Source organism: Thalia democratica, chromosome 6 (assembly GCF_965202585.1).
Source record: "Thalia democratica chromosome 6, ktThaDemo2.hap1.1, whole genome shotgun sequence".
NCBI classification, from domain to species: Eukaryota; Metazoa; Chordata; class Thaliacea; order Salpida; family Salpidae; genus Thalia; species Thalia democratica.
Window position 1 is genome coordinate 22,851,498 of NC_139170.1, and position 11,765 is coordinate 22,863,262.

General features: G+C 24.3%; 1 protein-coding gene across 2 annotated transcripts; it reads left to right on the top strand.

Annotated features, from left to right (window-relative positions):
- The first annotated feature begins 4,480 nt into the window (after positions 1–4,480).
- LOC145837841 (glial fibrillary acidic protein-like) lies at positions 4,481–10,789 on the top strand. 2 transcript variants are annotated; one of them, XM_082945297.1, is made up of 9 exons: positions 4,481–4,661; positions 5,672–5,812; positions 6,203–6,441; positions 8,357–8,513; positions 8,580–8,741; positions 9,093–9,218; positions 9,375–9,540; positions 10,034–10,179; positions 10,414–10,788. In XM_082945297.1, the coding sequence occupies exons 1-9, from the start codon at positions 4,521–4,523 to the stop codon at positions 10,429–10,431; spliced, it is 1,296 nt and encodes a 431-aa protein (XP_082801423.1). In that variant the 5' UTR covers positions 4,481–4,520; the 3' UTR covers positions 10,432–10,788. The 2 variants fall into 2 exon arrangements, with proteins under 2 accessions (XP_082801423.1, XP_082801424.1); XM_082945298.1 differs by lacking the exon at positions 4,481–4,661 and adding an exon at positions 4,821–4,934 and having other exon boundaries at positions 10,414–10,789.
- The last annotated feature ends 976 nt before the right edge of the window (positions 10,790–11,765 follow it).

Below are 11,765 nucleotides of genomic sequence, written 5' to 3' on the forward strand. Positions count from 1 at the left end.
TCCCTTGTTTAAAAATTAAAAATCTATTATTTTTTACTAAACTAATCACTTAAGTTTAACCTTAAAATCATAATTTGATTCATATTGTATAGTTTTGTTTGTGTTTATATACCAATATTTCATCTAGTTCTTAAATAGCAAACACTTTTCATAAATTTAAAGTATGCTTTTTCAGATTTTTTATTTTTTAAGCACTGATGAGCTCTATGAGCAAAACATTGTTTTCAGAATAAACTTAAAAAAAAGTACTTAAAAATATAAATTATTGCAAAATAAACAGTCACTCTGTTTCACCGCAAAACAGACTTTCAAACTTTGATTGTTATTCAAATTGAATAAAAACCATAATTTAAAAATCCGTTTTGCAGTGAAACTGAGTGAATGTTTATTTTGCAATAAATTTAATTAAATACATAACACGTATAAAACACGATTTTTTTTGTGTTAGTTTAATACGTAGTAAATTAAATGTTGAAATACTTTTATATTTTAATCTATAAAATTAATATTTGTTGAAATCCTTTATTCAAACGTCATATTTTAATTTTTTGTTCTTTAAAAGTCTTACTAAGCAAATATTTTCAAACTCATTTAAGATTAATCACTTGAAAAAGAGGTTCAAGTTAGCTTTGAAAACGTTCGGGTAATAAAAATAAAATGAGTGACCTATACATAATTAATCGCAAATGGTACATAAGTACGTGTAAAAACCTTCCTATAATAGTATAAATAAATCGTTTTTTATAATACCATTTTTCCAACTTTAAATAAATATCTTTTTCACTTGTACTTATGGTCAATTTTTTCTAAAGTTATTTATTTGCATAAATGTGAGCCAACGCAACAAGATTTAATGCAATTTTAGCTCTCGATTCATTTTTTTATGATTACTTGTTTGTATAAAAAAAATTCTTAAAGCCAAAGTATGTCAATACCTTGTTAAATATCTTTGATGGAATATAAAAAATTATTCCATATGAAAGAGCATAAAGTTATATTTTTCATTAAAACCTGATGTATACATTTTTTTTACATTAAGTTTAGGACAGTATCAGTACTTTCAGCTTATTAATCTTTTTATATTAGATTAGTACTTTTTTCTAAGCTTTTCTGATTATATACGTTATTATAAAGACACAAGCCTTTGTAGCATATAACACAATATATAAACTTAAACCTGGTAGTTAACAAATAAGAAATTTCTAAACAAAAATTAGTGTGAAAAGAACACTTTAAATGCGTGCGGAATTTTCTAAACAAACAACATATTTTTAATGATAAAATGTAATTTTGCTTTAATCAAATTGTTTCAAGTTAAACTGTACTTAAAATTTAATTAGAATTCAATTTTAGTATAAACCTTATTTTAATTTATAAGTTGAGTTATCTTTGTTTTAGTTTTTTAAAAGTTACTGTGCAAAAGTCAGACCCGTGTAAAAGTATCAACCGTGCAAAAAAAAACGATTTTCCAAAAATGACATCCGTCTAAAAATAACTACTAGTGCAAAAATTAAACTGGTTTATAATCGCAAAGTTTTGTACTAAAATAACTCTACGTTTGTATTAGACACCTTCCCAGTTTTTAAAGTTATATTGTTTTACTGAAAACAGAATCTAAAGTAGCATTGAGAGCTTATGTATATATATTTTTTTGTTATAATTGATGTAGCTATAGTTTTATTAAAGCTTTGTTGAACACGCTTTATTTTTGCACAAGAAACTTTTTCTATTGAAAAAATATTTTTGTCAAAAATAACATAGCATAATAACGACTTTACATTTCATAGAAAAAAGACCATTTAAAAATCATTTATGCAAAGTATATTTCGTGCATTTATATCAATTGCATACAAAACAATAAAAGACAAAATTTCAAAACTTAAACAGTCAGAAAATAATCAATGAATGTAATTTAAAGATAAAATTAAACAGATACTATTCATTGAAAAACCAAAATAAACGATTTACTTCAAGTTACAAAAAATGTATTAAAACTAAATTACAAATTAGAGGTTAAATATACAAAACTACGTTACAATTACAGCAAACATTATAACACGTTAGGAAAATAAAGAAACAGTGTAGGCAAAATTTTTTTATTTCAAATAGTTAGGTTATTTACTAAAGATACATATGACTTCCAGTTAAATTCAAAAAGAAACTTTATTAAAATTTTTAGTTGTGTTTACATAATAATTGTCTGCACATGAATAATTTTACTAAATATATTGAATTAGATGATAATTTTATGGCATTTATGACTTGAGTATATTTATTTTATTTTTAAAATGAATTACAATAAGTTTCTATACTTTATCTTTTTAAGATGCCTAGACTTCATTCTGATACACCTAAATTAAAAAAATCAACTAAACTGGTAAACTACTATATTATTTTTATGCTCGGATATTAGATCTTTGACACCTGATCTTAATAGTGATATAGACGTCAATATTATTCTCGCTAGTTTTAAAATAAATTAGTGTAATTGTAGTTAATTTTTTTGATGAGTTAGAACCTGGTTATCTAATCAAGTTATATTGGAATGGCGTCTAGGCAATTTAGAAAATCTAAAGGAACTCACACCAAAAGTATAGCAAACTACTGTATGTCAGATGGGAAAGAAAACAAATCTACTCAGGGCTTGAATGCCAAAGAAATAATATCAATATCAGAAAGTTTAGTAAATTGAAACTATTAACATTTTTTATACTTTTTCAATGTAATTAAACTCAACTGTATATGTATTTTAATAAAAAGACTTAATCTATGTAATCATTAAAACTTTGATTACACCGTTTCTTTATTTGCCTTCTTTTTTATAAATATTTATGCTATTTTTCTAATTTAAATATATGAACTCACATAAATTGATAATTAGTTGATAATTATAAATTAGTTTTTTGTTTCGGTTTTTAAATATTAGTTGCTTATTACTTTTTTTATAAACTGTCTTTGAGTACTTAATGAGCTATTTAAGTTTAAGAATTTTATACTTTGCTTCTATTATAGCAAAGCTGTGTTTAAAATAAAGAGAAAGAGCAAAATATTTTTCCTATAACTAAATTTTGGAAAAAGGTTATTAAACTAATAACTAGTATGTCACGTAATAATATTTTTTCAAATAAATTGTAAACGCCAATGATAAAAACTACTTAATTTTCAATTTAATATTAATTGTTTTTAACCCTAATTTAATTATAAAAATTATACTTATAAAATGTTTTAAAGAGGGTTAAACGAAATTCTGATTACTGATTTAAAACAACTTTATATCAGTTGATCTCAAACTTTTCTAAAGCTGAAAAAAACAGTTCTTACAGTATGTTTAAATAAATGATTCAAAAACTTGCTAAAGGCTATGAAATTTAAAAAGTTGTGAAAATTAGTTTTTAAAAATAAATAGGATTGAGTACTACGTAAAGTAAATTACTAATCAAGTATTTTAACTACTTTTAAAACTTATGTAAACTGTAAAATAAATGTTCGAAACCTACTGCGTACAATTTGAGAACAATTGCTTTAAACAGTTAAAGTGTTTTTTTTTTTTCAAGTTTAAATTGACATTTTCTATTAAAACTTAAACTGATTTAAAAACTTTCAGTTTTGTGTAGGTTTAGTATTGAATTTGTTATAAGTTTAAAAATTTATTTTAATTATTTTTGAAGTAAAGAAATTTAAGCCATTAGATTATGAAATTTTGATATTATCGCTTAATATTTGTTAATCTTCAAACTAGGTGTACGCTAACTTATAGATTTGTTACCCTTAGGAAGATAAAAACTATACCATTCTAAATTAAAAATGTATCATAAAAACAATTCCATATATTTTTACTATGCCTAAAGTTAAACTTAGCGATAAATGTTGATTAGTGAATGTTAAAAAAGTTATTAGTTTTTAAATCAGTAAGAGCTTAAAACGTATATAGTATAGTTTTATATTTTTAAGTAGCATCCTTGATAACAACATAACTTATAATACAAAAAGTGCAGCTTTTACAAATTTTGTATAGAAATTCATTTAATAGCTATTTATGTTTTTTTTAACAAAAAAAAAACAAAGTAAGAAATGCTTATCTGTAAGTAAAATAGTTTTAAACATACAAGTTAAAAACCATGAACAAAAATGGTATTGAACTTGTATGACGTTATTGAAACATAAAGAAGATGGCCTTAGGCAGCCAATAGGAAGTTTACGCGTTGGCTATCTCATATCTTTTTGTTATTGGCTTTTTTCTGCACTTTTTTACTTAATACGCCTTTATCAACAAATTTATATAAATGTCTGTTTATAAATGTCAAGTTGAAGTTTACTTAATATTTTTCTAAATAATAACTTTTAAAATTAAATTTTTAATGTTAAATATTTCCACAAAATGTTTGTAATGTGTCATAAGTTTCCTTAAACAGTTAAATAGTTAGAAAAATGCTATATACTAACTTAAGTATATTAATTTACAATTTCTTAAATATCAATAATTAATAAAATTGTACTAGACTTTCAAAACTAGTTTGGAAATGAGTCAAAAAAAAACTTCTTCAAGTTATTCTTCATCATTTCGTATGGAGTCTACATCAAGACTTGGTGGTATGGCCCAATCGATGACCAGGTCTTTCTCGTCTTTGTTTGATGCTAATGAGTTTCCATTGGCCGGAAGAGTAAGTAAATAAGTTTTAAAGTATTTTTCATGTATCGATTTGTTATTTTAAGTAGGAGGCAAAATCTATAATATCTTAATCGTGTGGTCATCTCAAATATGAAAGGGATAACTTGATATGTACGGAATTTTAACAATTGCTTTAGGCCATACTTTTCAATTATTGATCAAGGGAGTCTTTCAATTCATTTTTGTTTTGTATTACTTCCATGAAAAACTTGTATCACTTGTTCTAAATAAAATGCAGCAAGTTAGTGTTAGTATGTTCAATCTTGTGAGTTTTGGAGTTTTATCTATGATACAAAATTTAAATCAGATACTGTATCTGTGAAAGATAGTATGTTTTAATAGTTTAGTAGAAGCGTAAATCTATTAAGTTAATCCGACAACGTTAAAGCTGTTAACTTTCTTTAGACTAAAAACAGCTGTTTACATTTAAAAAAGTGTTTGGAGTTTCATAAAATGTATAAATATAATATTTAAACGTTTAAATTTTGTATGAACGTTTTGTTTTTTATTTCAAATATATATATATAGATGGTAGATCGATTTTTGTACTGAATATTTGTAATGTACAATATTCAATTAACACGTCATATTGTTTTTGTTTTTTTGTAAACTTTTGCATCTTTGTTTACCAAAGTGCTTTTTGTTTTAAATTTGAACTGGCTGAAGATTAGAGACAATCTTTTTTGTCTTTATGAAACATATGTTCCAGCATTTTTAAAATCGTCATTTCAATAAATTATTTAAAAGCCCTTCAAGTGGGCTCAGTATAAGGTGTTCAAGTTTAAACATTAACCTTATTATATATATATATATACATATATATATATAATAAAATTTAAACAAATTTTATTAAAAATAAAGTAAATAAAACTAAGAAATATGATTATCACTCATATACTAAAGTTAGTTTTTATTTCTTGTCATCTACTAATTAACTTTTGAGTTTTACAAAACTTTTTTTTACTTTAAACTTTTTTGATTGAATTTTTAACAACTCTTTAGACTTCGATCTATTCAACGATGGACAACGGTTATGCAAGTGCAGGTGGAGTGTATGTTAGTGAAAAAGATATGGAAGAACTTTCTGGAGAACAAGGACAAAAATTTAGAAGCATGAGAAGTGGAGAAAAAGAAGAACTAAAGGTTTATAAAGATATAAAAGTTTAAAACTTGAAACTGTGATAAGAAACATAACAAATTATCAAAAATAAAGTTACTTTTCAAAAGTTGGTCGTCGTAACCTTAAGTTTGTAAAGACTTAAATTAGTTGCATTAAACGTAATATGACGCACAACTAACATTTAAAAATATTTGAGCATAATACAAAGCATTTTATGAAATTAACTAGTTTTTTTAGTTTCAAGCTTTGGTATTTTTATAAGTACATATTAAAAACAAAATTAAAAGTGTCCTTAAAAGTAATTTAAAAAAATTCTAAAGCTTATTTAGCTTAAGCAAACAAATCAATGTTCTAAATATGCCTAATTTTAAGTAGAATAAAAACTCATACTAACTATGTACTGTTGTAAAAAGGGGTTAAACAATCGGTTCGCGTCTTACATCGAGCGTGTGAGATTTTTGGAGCAGCAGAATAAGCTTTTGCATGCTCAACTTCGTCAGCAGTCAACGAGGCATGTAAGCAAGTTAGATGACTTGTATGCTAATGAAGTGAGAAGATTAAAACAAGTTCTTGATAATTTGAAAACCGAAAAGGTTTTGGTTGAACACGAAACTGCTGGTATGCGAAAAGATGTGAAAAAATTAAAAGAAGAGTGGGTTTTTTTTTAACTTTTAAATTATAACTTATCGTTGAGTAATTAAAGACGAATAGAGAAAATTGTTTATACCTTAACTACCTATAAAAGTACTCGCACATATAACGTAGTTTTAATAATATTCTGCTTCTAAAAGTTTAATATTGATTATTTAGTTAGGCGTAGTAAAAATAAAAAGTTTTATCACTAAAATAATGTGAAAATTACCTAAAAATCTATTCCTTTTTGCACAATCTTTCTGTATTGGATTTCTTTTTACTTCGTCGTATTAAATTATTTTGTGAAGTTACACTTCAAAAATTACAAATATATCTGCAATACTTTTATTTTCTTACTTCTACGACTACTTTCGATTATTATTAATAATCATTTTCTAGTAGAGATTAGTGTTTACAACAGAGCTTTTTTAAGTTAGTACAAAAAGTCAGAACATATAACATAGTGACGTAACATTCATTTTTAGTTTTAAGATTTTTTAGTAAAAAAAAACATTTTATAACATTTGTATTAGTTTTGTTGAGATAAAATAACTTTTGCACGTACTAATTGAAACCTTTTAAGTAAGGTTTAAATAAAAAAGGGAGAACTCAAATTGTTTTTGACAAAAATAAGGTACAAAAAATCAAATATATAAAAAAGTTTTATTAGTTTAATTGCTTATCTGTAAAAAGGTAGTATTGTTCTGTTTGTATTAATTTTAGCATGTATTTTCCACAGTAACAAACAAACTACAGGCTTAAATTATTATAAACAGAACAATACTACCTTTTTACAGATAAGCAATTAAACTTAAAAAACTTTTTAACCACTTAAACTTTTTTTTTTCAATATTTAATTTTCAATATTAACACTAATCTCTACTAGAAAATGATTATTAATTATAATCAAAAATAGTCGTAGAAGTAATCAAATGAAAGTATTGCAGAATTCATTTGTAGTTTTTGAAGTGTAACTTCACAAAATAATTTATCAATTTCTTTTAAAAAACTTATTAAGCAAAACATTTTTTTAACTTTCCATTTATTAATTGGTTATTTTTAAGTACCTATGACTTTGTTGCAATATTAAAAATATTTATAAGTATTTGGCTCTATGGTTTGTCATTAACAGCATTTTTTTATGTAATTTATAATAAGTTTGTTATTTACGTTGCTTTTAAAGTTAAATTTTTAACTCAGTTGAAAGTTTAAATAATTTGAAAACTTTTAAGCAATAGTTTGAAAACCTTACTCGAATTACTATTTTGAAATCTATATAGCGTGTTTACTTTGCCTTGAGCATAAAATTTGTGGTTTATACTTATTCGTACAACTAAACTAAAATTTCTTTAAAAACCATGAAAACTTCGATTAAAAGAGCTGTTAATATATCTAAAAGTTTTAAAACTTAAGTTTTATATTTTTTAAAATAAAAATCAGCAAGTCATTCTTTAGGATTATTGTTGTTTTGATACAGTTTATTTTATACTTTTAAATTAAAATACAAACAAGTAATTATTTTTTATACTAAAAGTTTGGTAAAAAAAACTAATATATATAGAATTTTCTACTTTAACTTATAATATTTGCAAACTGTTTTTTTCATGTTTATGTTCAGACTAATAAGTAAACTTGTACGTTTTATGAGTAGATTTTTAGAACGGATAAATTTATGCAGTCTTTGCTAATAAGCAGTTAAAACTAACTGAGATTTTTAAATTAAACATAGATTATAGTAAAAGAGCTCTTTATATTTTAATACCATTTACAGCTTGAGATTAATAATTTAACTATTCTAAAAAAAAATTGTAAAGCATTGAATATAGAAAAATATCAAATATGCACATCTTAGAAAAAGTTATGTCACTCCGTTTTTAAAGCTTTACTATATGTCATGTTAAGGATTATTAGATCAACGAAAACTTAAATTACAGCTATAATACAGCTGTAAAAGAGCGTGTTGAAGCTGAGAGTAAGTTAGAAAGCTTGAGATCAAATGTTGATGAATGCACTGCTACTCGAGTTGACCTTGAGTGTAAGTTGATGACTTTGAGAGATGAACTCGAGTTTGAAAACAAGGCTCATTCTGAAGTTTGTTTAAATTCACTAATCTCTGTTTTTAAGATTTAAAACATTCTCAATGTATATTGACAACAGATTGTTGCCGAGTTGAAATCACAGTTAGTGACAGATCATGTCCGAGTTCATGTGGACAGTCATGGTCCAGACTTATCTGATCTTCTACGTGATATACGTGGACAGTATGACTTAGCTGCTAAGAAAACAAGAGAAGAATCTGAAGAGTGGTACAATAACAAGGTTTTCATGCAAAATTATTGCGTATAGTTATAGTATAAAAAATTTCTTAAAATATATTAATGGGTTTTTAACTAAGTTTCTTTTTAATATAATCTATATTTAGTTTTAGAAATATTCAAAAGTAACAAATTTATATAGTAATTAGTTAAATTTACAATCTGTTTTCTCCTTTATTTAGTTATCAAAAAAAGTAAAGATTAATTTTAAATCTTTAATAAATAGTAAATTTGACAACAGTTTGTTTTAAAAAATAAACTATAGTAAACAATTGTAGCTTAAACATGATGTAATACTTATTTCTGTGTTTTTACATAAACGTTAAAAACACTTACAAGTATTAATTTTTTTCAGCTGAATGATCTGACCAATAAGGTTTCCTCTGATGCAAACCGTTTGAAAGAGTCTTCAAGTGAGCTCACTGAGCTGCGAAATAAGGTTTCTTCGCACAATGCCCAAATCGAGTCCCTTCGATCAAACGTTTGTATAAAATATTTTTCTTTAAATTTAATATAATTAACAATCATCAAAAAATTTTCAAACTATTTTATCAGATGTTAGATAATATCTAAAGCTGTTGTTTTTTATTTCAAAACATTTTTTTTAATTTACATTTCTTTTAAAACGCAAACACAGAAAGATTATCTTGAGCGTCAACTTAATGATGTCGAAGAAAGATTTGCTAGAGATATTAGTGAATATCAGGAACAAATTGTTGAATTGCAAGCTCAGTTAGAAAAGATTAAGGCAGAGATGTCGGAGAGACTTCGAGAGTACCAAGACCTTCTTTCTGTCAAGCTAAGTATGCAATTAAACTTTGATTAGCTTAAATAAAAGAAGTTTTTGAACTTTTAATAATAAAAATTTGTAAAAACTATAAGAGAATTAAAATTTATTTAGTATTAGTAAGACTAATTTTTTGCTGAGATGTAAAAGTTGTGTTGGATATCTTTAAAAAAATATTTATAAAACATGGTTGTTGAAGTATTTTAGTTTTTTAAAGGCTTTGAAATATCTCATAAAATAAATTACTATCGCCTAATAAACAATAGCATGAAGTAAATATAATAGTTAAGATTACTTTTAAAAGATAGCTAATGAACTAATACAACTCTGTAGTTTAAATTATAATTTTTCTAATTATGTTATTTGAGAAATCACGTGATTTATACACTTGAAATTTTTTTTTCATGATTTATTTTGTTGAACTAAGTTCACATAAACAAAACGAAATATTACAGCTCGTTACACTTTAGTTTTTTAAACTTTTAACAAATTTTTGCGAAATTTTTTAGGTCTTGATTTTGAGATTAGCACTTATCATAAGTTGCTTGAAGGAGAAGAGTTCAGATTGCAAGGAGTTTCTCCGGGACTTAACCAATCAGGAATTCAGAAGTCACTTCGTTCTGTTGTTGAAGACTACGAAGAGGCTTACAAAAAGGTGCTTACAAAAATCATTAACGATTTGTATAAAAATGTACCAAAGTTGTTACATTCATTATACTAGTATTTCTATAAATCATAACAAAAATTATTTAAAAGTTTATCAACTCTATTTTTTTTAGTTTTAGATAGTAAGACTACAACATATATGTAAAATCTATTAGTTTTGTGCTAATGTTATAAAATTATTTTGAAGTATTTCTATTTCTTGCTAATAAAGAAAATTTTGCAGGCTCACGAAAAAAACTAAACGAAGTTTCATTAAGAATTGTTCAGTTAAGTAAACTGACTATGGTGAAAGAAAAGCTTTTTCTTATTATATTGGTCACATTTTAACTAATCTGTACATACAAGCTTCACTTTTTTTAAAGTAAAAAAACAACCATTATACAAACCAATACCAGTTGTTAACCTTATATTTTTTTGGAAATAAACTATAGCGCTAAAATTTTGATTTTTTCAAAACAAACTAGTTTGGTTTTATAAAAGTGACATAAAAAGTAAAATAAAAGTTTTATAGACTACTATGTATTATAATGTTTTAGTTTTCCTACTATTGTAAAGATTAAGTAGAAATTTTCGGGTACTAGTTTTGAAATATTAATGTTAATCTTTTGAGTAAAATGCTAGAAATAAATGATTAAGAAAAATAACTTTCAATTATAATTTTTTTAATAAAACATATATAAAAACTAAGTTTTTTATTTACTTCTAACCAGTGATCTGTAAAGCACGATTAGTTTTTTAATTAGGATCTGTTTTACTACAAAAACTTCTAAATTTTCGAATTAATCATAGTTTTATGTGGTAAATTTACTAGTTTATTATACTTTTGAATGTTTTGTTTGCAAAAAAAACTTTTTTTTTTTCTAATCGAAAAAACTGTCGGGTATTTTTTTTAAATTCGAGGTTCGACCGGATCAAAATAATTCAAAAAAAACCGGGTCTAGCAGATCACTACTTTAACCTAAATAATGCCATACTGTATACTAAATTTGTCTTGAAATTAAAAAAGTATTGTACAAAAAACCTTTTATATGGCATTATATTTTAGATTTAAAGTAATGAAAACTGTATATGTTATAAATAGTTTTGATACTTTAAATACTCTAAAAAAGTTTTTTTTTTTAATAGATTAACAAGTAAATGTTGTAAAAGACTTTAAAATGCATGTAATAAAGGTTTTATATAAAGATAATTCGATACATAAACTTTTTAAACGACAAAAAAAGGTTATTTAAAATTTAGTAGAATCAACGTTTTTTTAAATTTAAACCCGAGTACAAAGAAAGCGAGATTAATAAAACATAGTACTGTTTCTAATGATTTAAAGATCAGTTGAGAGTTTTTAGTGATAAAAGTTTTATTAGCGCATATGTTTTATATACCGCTAATACCTGTTGACTGTTTATAGTATGTTGTAAAACAAGTTTTATAAACATATTTTTGTTACCTTAAACGAATTTTCTTGAACGAATAAAAAATAATTTTCTAACAAAGTTTAAAGATTTCTTTATAGATCACTTTGGCTAAAAAAAGCAATTATAAAATATTAATACCAAAATTTTAATTTCAAACAGCTGA

What these genes read in the sequence shown, in the direction of transcription:
- LOC145837841 (XM_082945297.1), top strand. Translation starts at nt 4,521, where the DNA reads ATGAGTCAAAAAAAAACTTCTTCAAGTTATTCTTCATCATTTCGTATG. An exon ending in AAAACAAGGCTCATTCTGAA is followed by an intron (nt 8,514 to 8,579) that starts GTTTGTTTAAAT and finishes TATTGACAACAG; the next exon opens with ATTGTTGCCGAGTTGAAATC. An exon ending in CCTTCTTTCTGTCAAGCTAA is followed by an intron (nt 9,541 to 10,033) that starts GTATGCAATTAA and finishes GAAATTTTTTAG; the next exon opens with GTCTTGATTTTGAGATTAGC.